Here is a 20,175-nt window from a genome sequence, read left to right as displayed (position 1 = left end):
CAGAGAAAGAACAGAACATCACAGAGAACAAGCAGATACTGTTTCACGTAGGGGGCGGGCTGCTGCGTGGTGCTTGTGCATAGATCAGGTCAAGACACTAAACGTGGTTCCTGCTGCGGAAATACCAGACTAGAGGTCACTGATCCGGAGCAAATCGCTTGGCCTCTGTGAACTTGCTTCTTATCTTTTAGGTGGCCATTACCAATGTACTTCAGAGAATAGACGCAAATAAGATAACTCCACACCATCTTTTGAGCTAGGAAACATTGTATCATTATTGTGGTTACAGCATTTGGGTTGAGCTTCCCCAGAGCGGGCTGATGCTCTGCCTACCAGCTCACAGCCTCGACTGCCCCCACTAGCAACTCGGACGTGCCGTGCCGAAGGCAAGTCTGAGACCGCAGCCTCCGACGGAGAGCTGGAGGCAGGAGAAGGCGGAGCTTCCTGAAATGCTTACAGTCTCCTTGGTAGTCCCTGCCATTCGGCCTCTGGGGAAGAGCCACGACTCGGCTGGAAAGGCAGCATTTCTGTGCTGCGGCAGGGGACCCCGTGAAAGAATCACCCCTTAGGGGAAATGAGCCGGAGAGAGGGAAACCTGTGCAGAGGCCATGGCCGCAGAAGGGCGGACCGAGGTCACCCGGGCCCTCCGCGTCCACAGGGCCCTCCGGTGGCACTTGTACTTGGAGATACCGTCCCTGCTCTTCCCACTCACAGCTCGGAACCCCGAGTCAGGCTCCAAACGCCACCAACACGTCACTGTCGAGTTATACATGTTACCAGGGCACATCGTGGTACCCCAGGAGGAGCCGCACTGAGACACCGCTAGCCAGGAAAATGACATGGCTAGGAGGAAAGACACCAGCCCTCCTGCCACTCCCACACGCTGCCCTTACAGGGCGCCCCCCGCTGGAGGAGAGTGGGTCTAAAGACCCCGCCGTGGTACCCGCTTCCTCCAGAAACCAGAGGGGCTCTAAAGAGAGAGACAAAGATTTCTACTGGGACCAGGGGGACATCTCCGAGGACTCAGGGGCGCTAGGATGAACATCCTTCCTTTTCAACGGGACACTCGTGTCCTTCGGGCCAGCGTGTTGTGAGGTTTGTGTCGTGGAAGGCTCAGCCAGGCTCGCACAGGTATAGCACCTGGCCGGGCTGAGAGGCGCAGCCCACAGCCAGCGGGAGTCTCTGGCTGGCCTGGGAACGCGGTGCCCAGATGTCTGCTGAACCAAGGAGCCCAGAGATACGTCTGCCATGGTCCTCACGCCTCTGTGACAACCGCCCCCACCCCCACTCAGGGAGGGGAGGGAGGCAGGACAGATGGGGACAAGCGGGAGGCAGGCAGTGATGGCGTGGACATTGTGAGGGGCCATCAGAACGCTTTAGTGCCCGCGCTCCCCTCGCCCCTCCCCACCCCAGCTGCCACCGGAGAGAGTCAAACATACTGACGAAGTCAGCGGCCATCACCTGCCTGCGTTTGGGACTCCCGCCAAGCAGCTTTCGCTCACCTCTGATCTTCGAGAAAAGCGAGGTAGGGCGTGCCACAGCGGAAGTGTTTTTCCCGTAACAACCTTTACACAACAGGAGTGTTTTGTAACCGAAACACAAACGTGTTTGGCAGAGCGCTCCAGAATTGGGGCTGGGAAGGACCTTGGATATCATTGGACCCAGAGACGAGGGCCCAGAAAGGCTAAGTGACTTGGCAAAGGTCACACCAGTGACAGTCCGGCCCAGACAAGCAGCAAGGCTAAGCAGAACCTCCCAAGATCAAAGATGCCGAGGGTGGTGCCTCCTGATGCGCTTTTCGAGAGATAAGGCGCCCTGTCCCCCAGGACCACACCTGCACCCCTGTGCCTTTCAAAGGCCCCAGAGTCAGAGCGATCAGGTATGGAGCGGAATGCACGTTGCCAAAGGCCGTGCATCAGTTAAATGGAGGAAACGGCCCACCCACCAGGGCTGAAGAGGAATTTCAGTCCCTGACAGGAGGTAAGTCATTTTACCCATGTTTACAGCATGTTGTCTGAAACGGGAACACAGATATTAACATGCAAAGACATGATCACTTCATGCATAACTGATGGTAAATAAGACGTATCATTGCAAAAACACACAACCTGCACTGGAACCTCAGGTATTCCGAGTTACAAAGGCTGGTTTATTCCAAATTACAACCACACCTAATACCAGCCGAAGGTGTCTGCCCGTAAGCTATCATTTCTTCAGTATTTATGAACACTGGACAGGAAAAACGCACACAGGAACCAAGGCTCAGAAAACTAACCTGCGGCGTCGGCAGCTACAAATCGGTCTCTCCGCCGGGAGCATGCAGTCCGCACAAAAATATATGTAGGCCCGCTTTTCACCAACACGCGCACTCCCGCATCTGACAGATGGGTTCCAACAAGCAGCACAACATCCCGTCAGCCAAGCGAGCAAAAATCAATAGTAGAAGCGGCTTCACGTTCCTGAACACGGGTGACGCTGTGTAAACGAGCCCAGCAGACGGCTCTGCCTCACCTTCCCCCGGCCGCCCAGGCCCAAGCACGCGCTCCCCACGCCGCCACCGCCCCCTGCTCTGCAGCCAAACCACAGCCACCCCACCGCGGGCGTCTGCCGCGGCCCCGAACGCTCCCTCCACTGATAACATCCGGTCTGCCGGCCCAGGAAATCCCAGCGCGTTTGCAGCCTCTGCCCGCCGCCGCCGCTGGTACAGAAAGGCCAGAACGCAGCGCATCGACTCCAGCTCCCCACCTGTGACCCTGCGTGGACGGGAACCAAAAAACTGCATCCCAGCGGCAGTCCGTGTAATGTGGCACTTGGAGGGGAGCAGCATCCGGGACGGGTCCCCAGCGGGACCCCGCCGCCGAACGGGTTGTGCTTCCTCGGGGGTTAAGCCCCGTGACGCGGGGACATGCGGGCTCCCCGCCAGCCCGGCAAAGGCAGTGTCCGCTCCTAGCAAGAGTTAATCCACCCCCACAGAGGGGCGGGGGCGGGGCGGCCTAACCACCGGCGCCCACTCCCTCCACACGCCGAAGAGAGGAAGCTGGAACTCCTTCCCGAAGGTGGGCCGGGGACAAACTATTGTCTCGCTCAGAGTCACAGCCCAGACTGGAAGCCAATGCAGAAATCGGAAATGACTGGGTTCGGCCATACAGCCCTCCCAGCGGGCCCCTGAGTCCTACATACCTGGGCGAGATCGGAGGGAAAAATCCCCTGTGACTCCCCGGAGAGGCTTTCTAGGGTTTTTAAATTACGGGCAAAGGAATTTAGAACATAAACAAATACCTACCCATCTCCTAAATCACTTCATCTGTACCCAATTTAAAAAAATAAATAAATAAAAGGAAAAGAAAGCCCACGGGCAGGACGGGGCTTTAGAGGCAATAAAGGTCGCTGCCGAAACCCATAATGCTTTCTCCCTGTGAAATCTTCCGAGACCTTCTAATTGCCTTCGACTGCGGCGGGCGGGTCCGAGTCCCAGCCCTGGAAGGAGTAACTGCCAAGGGGCGACCCAGCCGAAATCAAACAGCAGAAACAGACGGGAACCGCGATCGGCCCGAAACGGGAGGAGGGAAGGGAAGGGAGACTCCCGCGTTCATCAGTCAACATTAATGCCCTTTGTTGTTCACCTTCGCGCAGAGCGGAGCGGCGCGCGCTGCCCCGCTCCTTTCCCGGAGAACGCCCGGGTCTGGGTGACCCCGTCCGGAGAGCGGCGTCCTCGCCTCGGAGACCCGGGCTTTCCGAGCCTGTCCCCGGCATCGCTCCACAGCTGTCCCCCCCCCCATCACCGCCCCCGCCACCGCGCCAAAGTAAAAACCTCGCGAAATGCCCGTTCCCCTCCAAAGAGCAGAGCGGAGCCGCCCAGATGTTGACAAGTACCAGCGCCCCCGCCCCTCGGGACACAGAGCCCTGAACCCCGGGGCCGGAGGGAGGAGGGTGAGGAGGCTCCGGCCGGCTCCGGCTGTCACAACGGCTGCCGAGCGCCGGGCCCCATTCCGCACTCCGGGGACGATGACGGGCGCCCAGAGGGAAGGTCTGCGCCTCCCTCTGTTTTGGGGGTGTTCTCTCTGCGCGCTGGCTCTTGTCTCCCTCTCCAATCTGGGAAATCGTCGCAGCCCACAGCCGTCGTGGGGAAGAAGGGGAAGGAAGAAGAGAAACGCCGTCCACCCTCCTCTTCCAACTTGACACACACACCCTGTCGCCACTCCAAACTCCGCAGGCAGAGCCCGCAGCGGGCGGCTCCGCGCGCTCCCCCCGCCGACCCGGGAGCCCGAGCCCCTTAAGGCGGTGGGGGGGGGGGCGAGACCCCGGCGCTCACCCCTCGGCCTGGGGCTGCCTCCCCAAAGCCCGACCCCGCAGCGCGACGCACGGAAGAGGCGAATGCAGCCGGGCAGAGCTCTTGGGGCGCGGGGGACAAGGACGCGAAATGCGCACCCGCTCGACCCCAGCGGAATAAAAGTTGGCCCCGCGGAGACTCACCCACGCCGTATTTCTCGTGCTCCGTAGGTATCCACATGGCTAAGCGGGGCTCCGGGTCTTCGGGCTGCGCAGCCCCGCGCCCCTTCTCCGGCTCACAACAATGCTCAGCCGCCGAGGAGCGGCTGCAGCGCTGGAGCCCGGCGGCTCCGCGCGGGCTGCGGAGGCTTGTCTGCGCCGCGGGCTCCCGAGCCCGGCGTTGACACCGCGCGGCCCACGCCGCGCCGCCCGCCGCTCTCCCGGCGGCGGCGGCTGCTGCTGCTCACAGCCCTCCGACGCGCTCCCAGGGACCCGGCGGCGGAGTCATTGTTCTGATTCACTGAACTGAGCGAACACGCCGGGGCACTCTCGGGCGCACCCCCGCCCGCCGGCGCCAGCCCCGGCCCTCCCCGCCCGGCGTCCCCGTGGCACACTGGGAATTGTAGTTCTGGGCCGCCCCATCCCGGAAAGGGGCGTGGCGGCAGCTTCTGGGGGCGGGGTTTAGGTTTCGTTAGCCAGGTCCTATTGGTCCAGAGCGTGACGGCACGACGGGGGCGGGGAGGAAGTGTCGCGTGGAGGCGGAGCGCGCCTCCAGTCGCGTTTGCATTGGTTCCTGTGGGCGCCTGCCCCGCCCCGCGGCCCTCCCTTTTCCTCTCCGGGCCGTCATGGCTGCTCCCTTGACCCTAGGTGCTGCTACCCGAGGCGACGAGGACGAGGACTGCGATCGCCCCGGAGCCGGGGCTGTCAGTAACGAGGGTGAGTACGGCGCCCCCAAGGTGCAGGCGGCCTGCGCTTTTCCTGCTTTCTCTCGGACCAGGATGCAGCTAGCCGGCGGGCGGACCCACGATGCTGCCCGCTTGGAGATCACCTGGGTGGGAGGTGGCCAGGGGTGGGGCCCAGAAGTGCCGGCGGGTCGGTCGCGCGGCTGGTGGGTGCGGGCTGTCTGGGGCGGGAAGAGAAAACGGGCTGGCACGGCATTCCGGGCAGCCACGAGGCTCCCTGGGCGTTGAGAGCTCTCAGCTTCGCTGGGGAGTGGGCGTGGGTCAAGTCTGGCTCGCTCGAGGGCAGTGATCACGCAGGGATGAGAGCTCTTGGTCTTCGCCGGCACCCTGCCTCCGCCTCTGTTTGCTTTGTTTGGCCTCGGGAGAAGAGTTGTACTGGGATTCGCGCTGATTTTCGTTTGCAGACGGGCCACTGCTGTCCAGTTTGCAGACACGCCTAGTGGTTGGCTGGCTGGAGCGGCCCCTGGGGGGGGGGGGTGCCCCTCCCAGATTCCGGAGCCCTTCTTCCACTGCCCCTGGGGTTTAGGATCGAACCTGGAGCCTGGGGTCCTTAGGGAAAGAAGAAAGGAAGTGGTAATCGGCATCCCTGACTTCAGAGAATGTTTGACGGTGGTTATGAAAATCACAGCAACTTTGGCTCTATTTGACTTCCAAGTTGTTCTCTAATCCACTGCAGAGATGAAACCCCAAACTTTGAAGACTGCAGGGGGCGTGTCTTTAGGCTTCCTAGCCCCATTCTTTTACCTTTGGCCCATCCCTCCGCCCCCTCCCCGCCCCTTCTTTGGCCCTGATAGGTAACTTAGCACAGCAAGTTACCTTGTTATGATGGACCTGATTTGGGGCTTAAATTTGGTTCACAGCCCTTGTTGAGGGTTTTTTTTTTTTGTTCTTTCCTTATTAATGCTTTCGCAGTTAAACTGACACTTCATCTTAAGTTTTTGAGCAGTGCAGAGATAAAGTGCAATTACTTCCCATCAGTGGAACCACCTAGCCTTGCAATTATCTCAGCACCTCTTCCAAAGCAATCATTGTTGGCTCCCGAGTTAGATACTGAGTTATACCCACACCCTACACAGTTCATCACTGAGTTGGCCCTACAGTCAGCTATTAATGTGATAGTAACAGGCCATTAGCGCTTTCCAGATTCTTCACAAATTCCCCAGGGCTATCAAGTTACAGTCCAAGAATGGAATCCTCAAGGAATGTTTCTCACAGATTAACCGTAAAAACAAAAATAGGGTATGCCTTTCGCAGACATCAAAGAGCAATTAAAAATCATTGGTTATTTTAAAAGTATAAGAATTCTCACTATAAACATTTCAAGCTGCTCAAAAACGGGCGAGGCACAAAGTGAAAATTCCTCCGCCACACAGCCCAGAGCAACAGGGTCGGTGGTGTGGTGTGCGTTCTTTCCGGCATGCCCCTCAATGGCACACGTCTCCGTGGCTTTGAGTTTTTAAGAATGAAAAGGGGTCATTCCATGTAAGAGCAAAGAGCTGCAGTCTTCCTTGTCCCGGTGATCTCTTACAGACACTCTTCCTATTGGTGCCTTTATTGCTCCCTTCCTTTAAAGGACCGTGCTCTCTCTGCTCCATAACATGGGTGTGCCTCACTCGAACCATTCCCCTGTTCCTGAGCACACACTGGGGCTTTAGTTTTTCAGTAATGACGTATAGTGAACGGCTTTACATACATACCCTTGGCCGCTGTGTATGTGTTTCTCAACAAATTGCTGGGTCGGAGGTTACGCATGTTGAAAATGACGCATAGCAGACGTTGGGTCTGCCTTGTAAAAGGTGTCAGCCCACCTTCCCACCGGTGTGTGAGAGCAGCCGCTCCCCGGGTCCTCCCCAGCTATGAGGGGACCAGTCCAGGGCCCGTGTTTAAATGACTAGTAGACAGAACTGAGTAACTGATGGAAACCTTAATTTAGATTCCAGTTTGTTTTCAACAAAAGCACTGGGCAGCTACAATGAATTTGCAGCATTTGCCTGGCTGGCATAGTTCAGTGGATTGAGCATGGGCTGCGAACCAGAGTGTCGCAGGTTCGATTCCCAGTCAGAGTACATGCCTGGATTGCAGGCCTTGACCCCCAGCAACCACACATTGATGGTTCTATCTCTCTCTCCCTCCCTCCCTTCCCTCTCTAAAAAAGAATAAATAAAATCTTTTTTAAAAATGTAACCTGCTCATAAAATTAAAAAAAAAAAGAATCTGCAGCATTTGTTAAAGGAACCAAATCCCTCAGCCCGGCTCAGAACTGCTCAGAGTTCTCACTAGTTTGTGCAAGTCAGTGGGAGAGCTTGATGGTTGATTTTTGTGTTTTCCTTACAAAGTGGTCGTTAAAGGTCCCCTTTATAACCCAAGTATCATTCTGAGACTTTATCCAGTTCTTTTCCAAGCCTGCAATGGGATACACATTTGGGGCAGAAATAATGACTTTGAAAGTATATTCATATTTTTTGTCAGGCAACCACTTCAGTTATTGAGCATGCTTTTTCCCATAAAATCGTTAATTTTTTTTGAAAACTGCCTTTTTAAAGAGGTTTTCCTCTAGCTTTAATTAAAATGTCAATCTGGGCACTTCATCCCCCGGGACAGGTGGGCCTAGGAGTCTTTTGATAGAAACCCTTGCAATTCTGCACTGTCTCTACCAGGAGGTGTCACTGGGTGGTGCGCAGGCGGGCACCGCGCCTCCCCTGTCTTGCCAGACCTCTGAGGCTCCAGCCCTCTCCAGGGAGGTCCCTGGCCCTGCACGACATGGCTCCCCATCCGTCTGAGCAGTGACTAGGGTTTCCTATTCCCCCCTAAGTGAAGGACAGACAGTAAGTAGGCTCAACATTTCTCGCACTTGGGAGGTGTTACTGGTAGTTTTCTTCTGCTCTTTCTAATCGGGGGCGGTGAGGGAGGACACTTGTAGTTTGGCAACTGCGCATGCGCTGAGGACACTTCTTGAACGAGGTCTGTGCCTCCCTGTTGTGATATCCCGACGGTCTGCTGCCCCCTCCTGCAAGGGCTCGCCCAGTAGGTGATGCTTGTGGTGATGCCTCGCCTTGGGGACCTCATTAACTCCTGGGTGCTGTCCCTGGGGGGAAGGGGGCCGCAGGGGGCCCTGCTGGAGCCCCGTGCTGGTCAGTGTGGAAGAAACACTGACGGCTGGGACACGGTTCTGGTCCCGAGAGCACTGTTTGGAGGGTGCGGGTTGCAAGGAATTCAGCAGAGACAGGAAAGGGTTACAAATAGAACAGTGGCTGAAGAGACGGCCAGAAAGAACAGACTCAAAAGATTATTTCAGGCACAGGAAAATAAGACATGGTATCTGATCAGATTCGGGACCCAAGGGCAAGATAGGAATCAAAGTTGCTCCGAGGTTTCTAACCAAGGCTCCACGCTGTTCTGTTCGCTGAAACAGGAACCACAAGACCGAGGCGCTGACACCGCCTGCAGCCCCCTTCCCTCCAGGGACAGCACCCAGGAGTTAATGAGGCCCCCAAGGCGAGGCATCACCCCAAGCATCACCTGCTGGGCGAGCCCTTGCAGGGGGGCAGGTGACCGTCGGGATATCACAACAGGGAGGCACAGACCTGGTTCAAGAAGTGTCCTCAGCCCATGCGCAGTTGCCAAACTGCAGGTGTGCTCCCCTACCGCCTCCCGATTCGAAACAGCAGGAGAAAACTACCAGTAACACCTCCCAAGTGCAAGGAATGTTGAGCCTACTTACTGTCTGTCCTTCACTTAGGGGAGAATATGAAACCCTAGCCATTGCTCAGACGGATGGGGAGCTGTGTCGTGCAGAACGAGGGACCTCCGTGGAGAGGCCTGCAGCCTCGGAGGGCTGGCAAGACAGGGGAGGCGCGGTGCCCACCTGCACACCAGGCAGGGGCCCCACCTTCAGTCGCCCCGCTCCCCCTCCCACCTCTCTGTTATCACACGGATGGTCTCAGGCTGCAGGAACATGCCGGCAGCTTTGTCCACCCCGGAAGACCACGGACTTCTTGGGGGCCAGAGTTGTCCTGTTTCACTTCTGTGCACTCAGGGCCGATCAGAGCTGCAGGGAGCGAACTGTACCAGCTCAGGGGTTAGGGTCTGTTTGAAATGTATCCAGAACCTATCATGGCAGCCGTTTTAAGCAGAGGAATTGAAAAAAGAACTGAAAACAGAGCAGATATTATGTTCGGGAAAGTTTTACGTGCCAACTGATACATAATATCCCCACAAAGACAGTACATTGTCAGAGGGAGTCACAGTTAGCAGTTTAGCATGGTTTTCAGCCTTTTTGTAAGTGAAGTTTTAGCGTTCAGGTGACAGTTACACGAGCCCTCCAGGTCTGCGTGAGCAGCTACATGGACCTTACCTCCAGCCTCCCGCCCCGTTGGGCTGTCCCCCATTTCCACGACACCGCCTTATCCCCAGCGTTAATGCTGATGTCCCCTCTTTCCATTGCCCCATCCCTGGCGGGACAGCGGAAAGAGGGGCAGACACTGCCCCCCTTGGAAAAGCCGTATTTGCATTTCAGCCCTGCTGCTCAGTAGCCGTGACGTGGGTCTGCGGCACACGCTGCTGCACTGATGCAAACACAGTTATGACACCCACTTGGCAGAGTCGCCGCGACTGTGAAAGCCCAGCGTGTGCCCGTGGATAAGGCTGGGCCTCCATCCATTGTAGTCGCTTTTAATACAAAGATCGGCCTCCTCGAGCCGCCTGCCCTCAGGCCCCGTGTTCGCTGGGGAAGCCGTCCGAGTGGCGGTGTAACCCAGGGCAGGCTCAGGAATGCACCCCCAATAGCCGCTCCGGTCTGCGTGCACTCGTGGAATCCGGGGGTTGTCCGAGTGTCTGCTGGCGCTGCGCGCTGGAATGGCAACTATGCGCTCTGAAAGGCTTTTTATAGTCTCTTCCAGACCCCTTCTCCCTCCTCCCCCGCGCCTCTCCCCCTCACAGCGGCCTTCAGCTCCCCGCATGGGCACGCACTCTCCGAGTCAGCAAGAAGCTCGGGTGGGCTCTCATGATGGGATGGCCTTGCCAGGCACAGGCTGGTGGACGGCATTAGAAAGGGAAAGAGTTGGAGGACCCCAGTCTGGCAGCGTTGGCGTGAGGCCCCGAGGGGCACCCTTTAAAAGCAAGCAGGTCCCAGCTTGCAGGCTATTAAGAGGGGATGTTAAAAAGGGAGGCATTATAATAAGGGTGATGCTGGTGGGAGTTGACATTTGATGAGCGGTAACCGGTGCCAAGTGCTGTATCAAATACTGTTCCAAGAGTCCTTTTCCATCGTGTCCTCGCCGCGGCCCCGGGGGGACCGGTGCAAAGAGCAGCTTGCAGAAGGTCACACGGCAGCCACGAGCGGACTTGAATCCTGTTTACTGGGGTAGTCATGTCCCTGAGCTCCGCTGGGTGAGGCCTGAACAGACTTTCCTTCACCGCACGCATGTCCCACAGCTGCTGTTCCCAGGCAGAATGGCACAGGGAAAAGGGTAGGTGCACATATCGAGGCCAGAACCGTTTAGGACCAAACCCTGGTTACCTCCCAGCCAGCCTCCGCCAGGCGATGAACCTCCGAGCCTCGGTTTCCCCTCCGTGAGACAGGCCGAGGTCCTCTGTCCGAGGGACAGTGGAGAGGGTTCCTGAGACGGCGGGGCAGCACGGTCTTCAGCAAACAGTGCGTGCTGTTCCAGCCGTACTTAGAGGCGTGCCTTTGGCCCGTGCACCAGAGGTGACACTGGTGGCGGCTTTGAGTGTGCGAGTGTGCGGCCATACTGTGCCCTGTCCACCTCACGAGCAGGTCTCTCCTGAAGGACTTGGGTGGACGTGCAGTCTCGGGCGCTGCATCGACACCCACTTCTGTCCGTGCGGACGCAGACCTGCCGTCCTGCGCGGCCCAGTGCCGCCCTCCGCGACATAGGCTCGGGGTGCACCTCCCGTCGTGCAAACCCTGAGGCCGACCTGTTCATGTTCATCACTGACGATGCTGTGATCAGATTCACAGAAAAACTGTGCTTTCTTCTAAACACGAGTCCGAGGGCATGTAGAAATAAGCAGCACACATTCCCTGCCGTCTCCAGCAGCGGAATCTCGATATGCTGCTCCTGGCTGTTCTTGAAGAGCTTTGCCACAGAGTTAGGGTTCAGTGCTGCTGCGGTTTATTCAAGAAACTCGCCAGACTCTGAATGGGCTGGCACGTCACCCACGGTTCCTTAAACCATTGCGATGCTCGCTGAGACAGGGCGTTATACCCACCTCACGGGCCCGCTGAGACAGGGCGTTATACCCACCTCACGGGCCCGAAGGCGAGTGAGGCAGCTTTTCCCAGGAATTGGGATGCGTTTGATAGCAACCTCCTGCCTCGGTTTACATCTCAGCCGGTACTCTCTGTGGCCAGTGGCGTGACTTGTCAGACCACTAACAGTCTCGGTGCTATCTGTAGCTCCAGGAACCAAGCAAAGTTTTCTTGAATTAAACCTTTGCTTTATTCTCAGGGCAGGTCAACGATCGAGAAGTGGTGGAGTGTCTTAAGTGATACAAGCTAATGTTGGAAACCACTAGGCTTTCTCCATGTGTAGTGATTTAAACTAAGCAATACATCAAGTGAGAATGTGGGGAAGAAAAAACTAGACTGGGGTCGGGAAACATGGATGCCGATCGTGAATGGGCTGCTTTGTGAACTTGGGGGAAATAGTTTCATCCCCCTGAGCCTCAGTCCCACCGGGGCAGTGCCGCGGCTGGCTGCCTGGCTCGCGTCAGCGGGAGGCCGAGCGAGGGGGGCGCTGTGTGAAAGGGTCCTCCGGCCCGAGCACTGTGGGAACGCCGGGGTGGGTGACGCCGGTGAGAGGGGCCCGCACAAGAAGCAGAGGCGGTCTCTGGAGTTGGACAGGCTGGCTGAGATGTCGCTGTTGTGTGACCTGTGACCCGAGCGAATCCTGTAACCTCATTGTTACTATTATTCATGACAATTGCAGCTGCCGCTGAGACAGAAGTCTGGGGGTGACTTCAGAGTGACCCACCTCGGAGTCAGGGTGGAGCATGCCGCTGATGTTGCAGCACGTCCACCCTCTCGGGACGGGGCTGTCACCCAGGCTTTGCGTCGCCTCGTCTTCTGGGACGGTGCCCTGTGGGGTGGCATTTCGTGTTGGTGGTGAGGCGGCAGCTGGGAACCCACTCCCTGCTGGGTGCTGTGCGGGACACGAAGGGAGCACCCCGGCCCTCCCCTTGAAGACTCCCCCGTGCGGCTGCTGGGCGGAGCATCCTCCGTGGCTGACCGGAGCCCGGGGGAGGGTCCTCTCTGGCCCCTGCGCCCCACCGTGGGAAGAAAGGGCACACTGGAGTCTGTGATCCGCGTATATTGACTGAGGAGCCCAGCGCAGCGCAGCCTTGAAACTCGTGTGTCTTTAAAAGACAGGAAATGCATGCTCGGTCCCCCGGTTTCCCTGGCACTGCCCTCATTTCGTGCCTTTTCTTAGCTGAAAGGTAAACCCTTCCCCAAGTGATTAACCAGGGCCTAAGTTGTGTTAGTGTTTTTATCCAAAAACTGAGATTTGTTCTTTAACAGGAAGCCTTCAGAATTGTAATTGTGGTTACTTTTTTTTAACACAATTTCCTGTTACATAACAAGCTGCTATTCACCAGTAATAGCCAATTAGAAAAGAAAATATCTTGTATCCACTCATCGTAATTACCATTATAAAGCAATTAATAGCAGTAACTGTTGCTAAACAGTAACAACATCCATCTTTGCTTCAGCACCACACAGCTGATTCCCACCGGGGGAGGGGGGGAGGGGGGCAAAGGAGATCCCGAAAGCTTGCCGGGGCTTCTTGCACACCAGCTGATGACCGACTTCTGAAAGCTCTGTGACCGTGGCCGCCCGCAGGAGGGGACGACACACTAACGACCTCCTGCTCTGGCGGTTGCTTTTCCAGCGCGTCGCTGGGGTTTTTATCTGGGTTTGATCTCGCTTGGGCTTCTGCCTGACTGTGATTTTAGAGAAGCTATTTACACGTGTGGTGAGGTGCCCTGGTTTGTAAAAGGAGAGAGAATTCACTTGTATTAACATCCTTTTGACTGCGTCTCCCCGAGAGCAATAAAAGAAGGTGGACTTGGGGGCCCGCAGCATCCGTACCCCAGAGTCGGTGTGAAAAGAAGAGCATCTGGGGGGGGGGTGCTGTTAAGAATTCGTTGCACATGGGACATCATTAATCAGGGATGCAGCGTCAGAAACTGGTGGAGAGCCCCAGCGAGACGGCGTCCGGGGCCTCTTAACCCGGGAGAGTGTGGGCAGGCCGTTCGGGGTCCCCCACGCGACCCTGTTCCCTCTCCTCCCCACTCTTCAGTGAACCGTGCAGACCCGAGGGCGCTACCCACGGAGCCGAGACTTCGCTCGTTCAGAACCTGCTGTTGCCCCCCCTCCCTCGGCCCCGTGCAGCCCTCTGCTGTAGACCGCAGATGGAGCCGAGGTCGGCCTTGCGGCCCCCGGGATCGGTGGCCTCGCGGGGAAGGTGTGAGGAGGTCATAGGTAACTGTCCTACGAGGTAGGCAGCACTGAGGAGAGGCGAGTGATCGAGACAGTTGAGCAAGAGACCCTGTGTGCACAACCAGTCGATCCATCAATCGGTCAGCCTGTGCCACGTAGATCAGATCGCCTTGCGTGGCGAGGGAGTCGTGTTTTAAGAAGAGCCAGAGTAAAGGGAGGAATAGGGCAGGAAGGTAAACACACAGCTAATAAAGCTTGAGGAAGGGAAGGGAGAGCTTATGCCCAGCAAGTGGCTCCAGGTGAGTGGAGTGGAGTGGACTTGGCCGCACAGGCGGAGGAGGGGCGGGGCCACAGGAACAGGTGGAGGAGGGGCGGGGCCACGGGAACTGGTGGAGGAGGGGCGGGGTGGATTCCAATCCACCCCGAAACTGGGGCCTGTCCGCAGACCGACCGAGAGCATGATGTAGGGCGCAGGACACTGACCTGGCGGGCAGACGGTTGCGCCTCCCAGGGTAGCTGTGCGACCTCAGATAAACCCACTCCCTGGGCCCCGGCTTTCCCACAGCCCAGACAGAAACCGACCTCTTCCCGGCCTTGCAGGGGAGCAGTGAGATGATTAGGAGATGACTTTATGAAATGTCAAGGGCTATGTAAGTTGAGCTGTGATACGCTAATATCCTGCCTGAAGCGTCCACCCTTAGGTGTACCGGTCTGTGGCTTTCTATCCTGACTGTGTGCAATAAATGACACGACCAGCCTCCTCGCCCTTTGAACCGTCCGTCACTTACCATTCAACCTGAATGTTACAGAATATTTGGTCTGTGAGTGGCACAGGGAAATGTTTCAGAACGCCAAGACGCAGCTTCTGTCTTTTTGGAGTGAAGCGATACACTCACCAGTAACTAGGTGAGGCTCTGAGTAAGTGAGCAGAGGAAATATCTGCCTGGAAGGGGCGTTTATAGCTGGCTCTGTGGGGGGAGTGGGAGAGCCCCCAGCGGGCTGGCGGGCAGCTGCCCGGCCCCTGGGCCTGGGGCACCAGCCGAGTCAGTCAGGACGCCGGGCAGCACGAGAGCCGGGCACCACTCAGGGACGTTTCAGAAGCTCTGCTTAATAAAGCCTCAGGCTCCAGGGGGAAGAAGGTGGAATCCAAGACGACCTCCGAGAACCGTGTCTGGAGCGGCCAGGCAGTGCCCCGCACGCAGCCCTCATTCCCGTGGAGGCCGGGGTGCACAGGTTGGGTCTCCAGGCGCCCCCGGCAGGAAGCAGGGGAGCACACAGACACTTGTGCGCAGAGACAGGAAAGGGCACTGTGGGCCCCTCAGGCTCTTCTGTTCCAGCGAGTCTGTACTGAGCAGTAATTAGGCGCCAGGGCCCGAGGGCAACGAAAGGAACCGGAGTTGCTGCCCCGAGGGACCACAGCATGAGTCTGGCAGCAGAAGAACTCACTCGTGAAAGGAGGGCACAGCGGCAGCCGGGCCTCTGGGCTCTGGGCCTCTGGGCTGCTGGTCTGCCTGGGAGGTCGGGGCAGGCGCCCGGGGGGCAGCCCTGGGCAGAGGCCTTGCCTGGCGGTCTTGGGCAGGTCGTGGGCGGGGCAGGTGTTCTCTGCAGAGGAGCTGCCCGCGGAAAGGCCCCCAGCTGCCCCACTCCCACACACCGTCAGAGTCACAAATGGTGGGGGAGGGCGCCTGCTGGAGACAGGGTCAGGGAAGCGGGTGAGGGCGGGCAGCGTGAAGAAGGGGCTTGTGGGCTGTCTCCCAGTGCGGACCGCCTCCTGCAGGTGCCTCGAGGCGGGAGGGGGAGACACTGAGAGGCGCAGGTGGGCCGGCCACGCCTGTTTGCGAGGGCTCGCTGGGCTCTGCCAGGTGCAGACCTGCACGTCTGCGTTTTGTTTTTTAGATGAAAGTGCACTTTTAAATGTACGTTTTTCTTAACTATTTCTCACACATTTCATAATTGATACCTTTTCCATAACTAAAAGTGGCCGTGTACTCCTGCCACTCAGTATTTTTGCTTCGGTCCGTGGCAGGTTTTACCAGATAGTCCTAATTAGGCTCCAGGTGTTGTGCTGGTCTTTCAGACAAGGGCCCACGTCATCTGTGAGGGGGAGGGACTGCGTGTCCTTAAAACTCTGTGTGTGTGTGTGTGTGTGTGTGTGTGTGTGTGTGAGACAAGCTATTTTCAGGTGTTGCTGTGTTCGTTGGACTGACGTGTGACCTGATAAACCAGAAAGGGGAGATGCTGGGGTGCTGCTATCTCTTTTCTCTTACGTGCTCACGTAAATAACTACTCACGTGCATAATGACTGCGAATGCTTTACGCCGGTTTATTACAGCTGGCACGTCCAAGGTCACCCCTCAGCAACTTCCAGAGAGAGGCGTCTAATCCTCCGAGGCAGCACTTCTGTCTAACAATCAACTGCATTTTCCCTGCGTAGCTCGGTTCACCCTGGAGTCTCCGATGAATGCCATCTGGTCCTCATTGCAGTTTTTCAGATAACTTTTTGGCTCCTTCCCATCTCACCATTACCCTGGGTGGATTGTTTTTGTTGGGTTTTTTTTTTCATTTTGATAGTTTATTATCATGTAGATTGCTTCATGCCTATGAGTGTTTTTACCATTCCTCTTTAAATTTTCTGTAACGTGTGTGACACTCATTTCGGAAGCCAGCAAACGTCGGTCGGGCACAATTTTGTCCCGTGCACTGGGACCAAGCCCGCAGAACCTTTCTAACTCAAAGAATTTTTCAGCTTCTCAATGCACAATGTATGGGTTCCTTCCTGATATCAAGTGTATCTGCTTGAAGTGGGTAATCGTGCGGTTGGGAGGGGGTCTAGTCTGTTGTTTCAGAAAACAGGCAAAAGAGTGGTTTCCACTTCACTAGCAAAGAAGGTTGGTGTCAGTTTAAAGTCATCTGCTGGTTTCTCCAGTCAGCTCCCTCGGTGGGGGGCAGCCGTGTCCAGGGACTGCCACTAGAAAAATGCCGTTTCCCCTCCTCGCCGAAGGATTTCAGCGCCTCTGCGCCGTGGTGTCGCCCACCAGAGACCGGACGGATGATTTCACAGCGACTGGATAACGAGGCCCAGGATTACGGTGGGGATCAGGACTCTGTGTAATTGGGATTAAAGTCTGGAGGAGACAAGCAGCATGAACTGGGGGGGAGGAAGGAGGCAGCCACTAGACAGCGGAGGAAACCTCCTGAACTCACACAGGACGCGTTCGCTCGGGAACAGCGTTAGAACAGAGCAGTCCGTCCGTCCGTCTGAAACGGTTTGCGGCTTCACGCTTGAGTCCGTGCACGCCACTGCTCCGGATCATCGGGGTTCCTCCCCAGCGCCTCTTCTGCGTTATCTACCCACTTGGAAATCACCTGAAAGCTGGATCCCAGATGGAGAGCCGGGCCGGGAGGCCACTTCCTGAGGTCGCTGCAGAGGCTCTCGGCGGGGTCTATGCGCGCAAACAGCAGCTCCCGCCGCTGAGGATAAGCGAGGACTTCCTTGGAAGGGAGGGATGGGCAGGATGCCTGCTCTGGGGGTGGCCTTTCCTGCAGACCCCCTTGACCCTGAGCCTGCACAGCAGGCAGCGGCACGTCGGTCGTCGGAGCAGTCACGTGCCCCGGGTGTCCCGTGGGGTCCAAAGCGAGAGTGGGCGGGGGGGGGGGGGCAGCCCTTCCCGACCCCGGCCACTGGAGCCCTCGCAGTCCTCAGTGATGGCCGGCGGTGCCACAGGCCTCACGCTCGGGAAGGGAATGGTCCGTTTCCCTTCTCTCTGCCCGTGTGGAGAAAGCTCACCATCTTCTACCCACGCTAGCCCTGATCATCTATTCTCCGTGCCTAGAGTGACTTCTCTCCCGTTAGTCCTCAAGACTGAGTCTTCATGTGACCTTCACCTTTCCCGTGAGCGTTCTTGCTGCCTCCTTCCCTCCACCCAGTGGGCGCCCGAGCGTTTATTTCCCTTCTCAGCGCTTCGGCCACACCGTCCGTCGGTGCTGTGGCTCCCGTGCTGGGGGCGCGACCGCAGCAGGGCACTGTGCTGTTGCGTTCCTGTGCGGGCAGGCGTGCAGGAAGGAAGGGATGTCCGCGTCACTCCTGACCCGACACTGGCCACCGCTGGGGTCAGACCTCCGTGCCGGTGGGTCCAGGGCTGACGCCACAGTGCCCGGTTCCGTCTTCTCTCCCCGCCTCTGAGGGCCGGGGAACCAGTCCTTGCAGAGCCCCCCGCACCCCTACGGGGGCCACCGTTCAGGAGCGCCGTCCCGGCTCCACTCACGTCCTCACCTCCGCCACATGCAACCGAGGGGTGCACAGCGAGGCCGAGAGCATGAGCCGCACAACTAGCTTCACGCAGCAGCACGGCCGCGGGGACCCGCGCCCGCCCGCCCGCCCTTCGTGCGTGCGGGAGGATGAACCCACGCCCCAGCTCCCCTGGCGGTCTCTCCACGCGCCTCTGCTCGGAAGCAACCGCGCGCACGTAGTTCGGTCGGCGCCGGCAGGAGACAGCGTCTCACCCGGATCCTTGCGCTGCTACGCGGCCGTCTCCGGACCATCTGTTACAAAGACTCGCTGTCTCCCAGCTGAATCGTCTCAGCACCCTTGTCAGGGCCAATTGACTGTGAGAGTGAGGATTTGTCTCCGGACTCGCGGTTCTCCCCCACGGATCCGCACCGGTCTTTCCCTGAGCCCGCACCCCGTGTCTTCGTTGCCACGGCTTCCTAGGAAGCTTGGGAGTCACTCGAGTGTGGGGCCTCCAACTCTGCTCTTCTGTCTCCGGACTTTTTCCCCTTACCTGCGGACTTTCCCCGCATCAACAGCACATCAAAAACAATAAATAAAAGGCAAACCCCAGCAGTTAGCCTTTGGGCGAGCATATAAATAATCCGCTGAAATCCGTTCCGATGGGCTACTTTCAGGCCGTTTCTTCAGCTCCAGCCCACCCCCGTGCTCACCGGGGCGAGCCGTGTCTGAACTTCTCTGGGCGTCAGTTTGGTTCTGGTGTTTAGGGGGTGATCCGCGAGCAGCCGTCCCAGGCCCCCAACAGCCTGTAAAACGTCGGGCCGGGGATCTCTGCTCCTTCATCCCTCCGGTAGTTGGACCCGGGAGCACCGTGTAGGGGGAGTGGAGGTTCCTGCTGGCGGTAACGGGGCACCGTGCTGCCAGTTTGGGGTTCAGCTTTAGGATGAGAAGCTGAAATGGCTGTGAGTGCTGTGTAGACAGCATAAGTGTGGGGCCCCTAAAAACTCTACAAATCTCCTTTCACTGACAGTCGTTCACGCTTCGTGACTGCAATGAAGCACAGACCCACACTGGAGAGGAGAACCCAGAAAGCAACTTCGGAAACACTCGCACTGTAACAAGGGGCCTCCCTGGGCGAGGAGGGAAGATCTGTCCCTCGCCCGTGATAGTGAGGGAGGAGTTCCGCCTGGCTGGAGTAGACAGACAGCCGTCTGTCTATATCTCTGCTTCGCCCAGTTTCTTGCAACCGGCATTCTTCCCTCTAGGGTCTCCGTTTACGATACCTGCTGAGGCTCGAAGTTGGTTTTTCTCTTGTTGTCATTTTAGATCACAGTGCACTTCTGTTCATGGAGTCAGGCCCACTGACACTCTGGGTACCAGTGACCTCCACGTCTTTAGAATTAAAGCAGAAAATTACTAGACATAAATCTGTTATATATAGGGGAGTAGGGAAAAAAAAGATGCATTTTCCCTAACCAGGTGAGTGCATAGAGTACATGCATGGTTTTCCTTGTCCCCTGTGTCTGGTGAGATACCTGATGACCTCTCTGTTTCTGATGTCACTGAGCTGCCTAATAGATCTTATGGTTATGTGATTAGGTGATATTTCTTAAACCATTGATCTACACTTTCTATTTATAATCTTGACATGTGCATGAAATGGAAGTTTTGTAATGTAGGCATTTAAAGCCTTATAATATGCCATTATTTGTATGATTAGAAAAAATTTCAAAAGGCAGTTATGAATAATTTTCACAAATCCTGTTATTTTATTTCTTCCTTGAACACCTAGCTACGGGCGCAAAAGAGCTCAGATTATGTCCTTTGAATAAAGTATTCGGTTCCAGTGTCCAGAACAATCTTTGCACCAGCACCCCTCTTTCCCGGCCTTCCCCCCGGGAACGGGGCCTCTTCCTGGCTCTCCGATGGCTAGTGGCCGCTCTTCCTCCAGCCGTCGGGCTCGTGGTTCTCGGGGTCCCTGTTCCGCTTGTCTATTGTCCCCTGTCCCCCGCACCAGGGCCCTGACAGCCTCCCCTCCATCCCCCGTCTCCCGGGGCCAGTGTGGGGGCGCCCACGGGAGGGAGACCACAGCTGTGGCTCCAGCCCTTCTCCCTTGCGGGGCTGCTCACACAGGCTGAGAGTGGGGAAGGGAGAGGAAAGGAGGAGGAGCAGGTTGCGGGGGGCACGTGGAGGAAGGAAGGAAGAACCTGCACCCCGTGAGGTCGTGGCCCCGAGGTCCTGTTCTGCCGTCCTCT

At 57.2% G+C, this 20,175-nt stretch overlaps 2 protein-coding genes across 4 annotated transcripts in view; one reads left to right on the top strand and one right to left on the bottom strand.

The window, feature by feature from the left end:
• DOCK4 (dedicator of cytokinesis 4) overlaps window positions 1–4,851 on the bottom strand; it is a 278,124-nt gene extending 273,273 nt beyond the window's left edge. For 2 of the 3 annotated variants that reach the window (XM_036010391.1, XM_036010392.1), the window contains exon 1: window positions 4,474–4,850. In XM_036010391.1, the coding sequence (XP_035866284.1) occupies window positions 4,474–4,510 (37 nt within the window). In that variant the 5' untranslated portion in view covers window positions 4,511–4,850. Of the gene's footprint in view, window positions 1–4,473 lie in introns of all 3 variants that reach the window. The other variant, XM_028526081.2, reaches the window with a different exon arrangement.
• Window positions 4,852–5,076: 225 nt separating this feature from the next.
• Window positions 5,077–20,175, top strand: part of ZNF277 (zinc finger protein 277) — a 66,747-nt gene continuing 51,648 nt past the window's right edge. Inside the window, exon 1 of the mRNA XM_028525958.2 lies at window positions 5,077–5,205. Within this exon, the coding sequence (XP_028381759.2) occupies window positions 5,115–5,205 (91 nt within the window). The 5' untranslated portion in view covers window positions 5,077–5,114. The remainder of the gene's footprint in view (window positions 5,206–20,175) is intronic.

This window comes from Phyllostomus discolor, chromosome 10, assembly GCF_004126475.2.
Source record: "Phyllostomus discolor isolate MPI-MPIP mPhyDis1 chromosome 10, mPhyDis1.pri.v3, whole genome shotgun sequence".
Lineage (NCBI taxonomy): Eukaryota > Metazoa > Chordata > Mammalia > Chiroptera > Phyllostomidae > Phyllostomus > Phyllostomus discolor.
The sequence above is the reverse complement of the archived record's forward strand: the minus strand, read 5'-3'. Positions and strand labels throughout refer to the sequence as shown.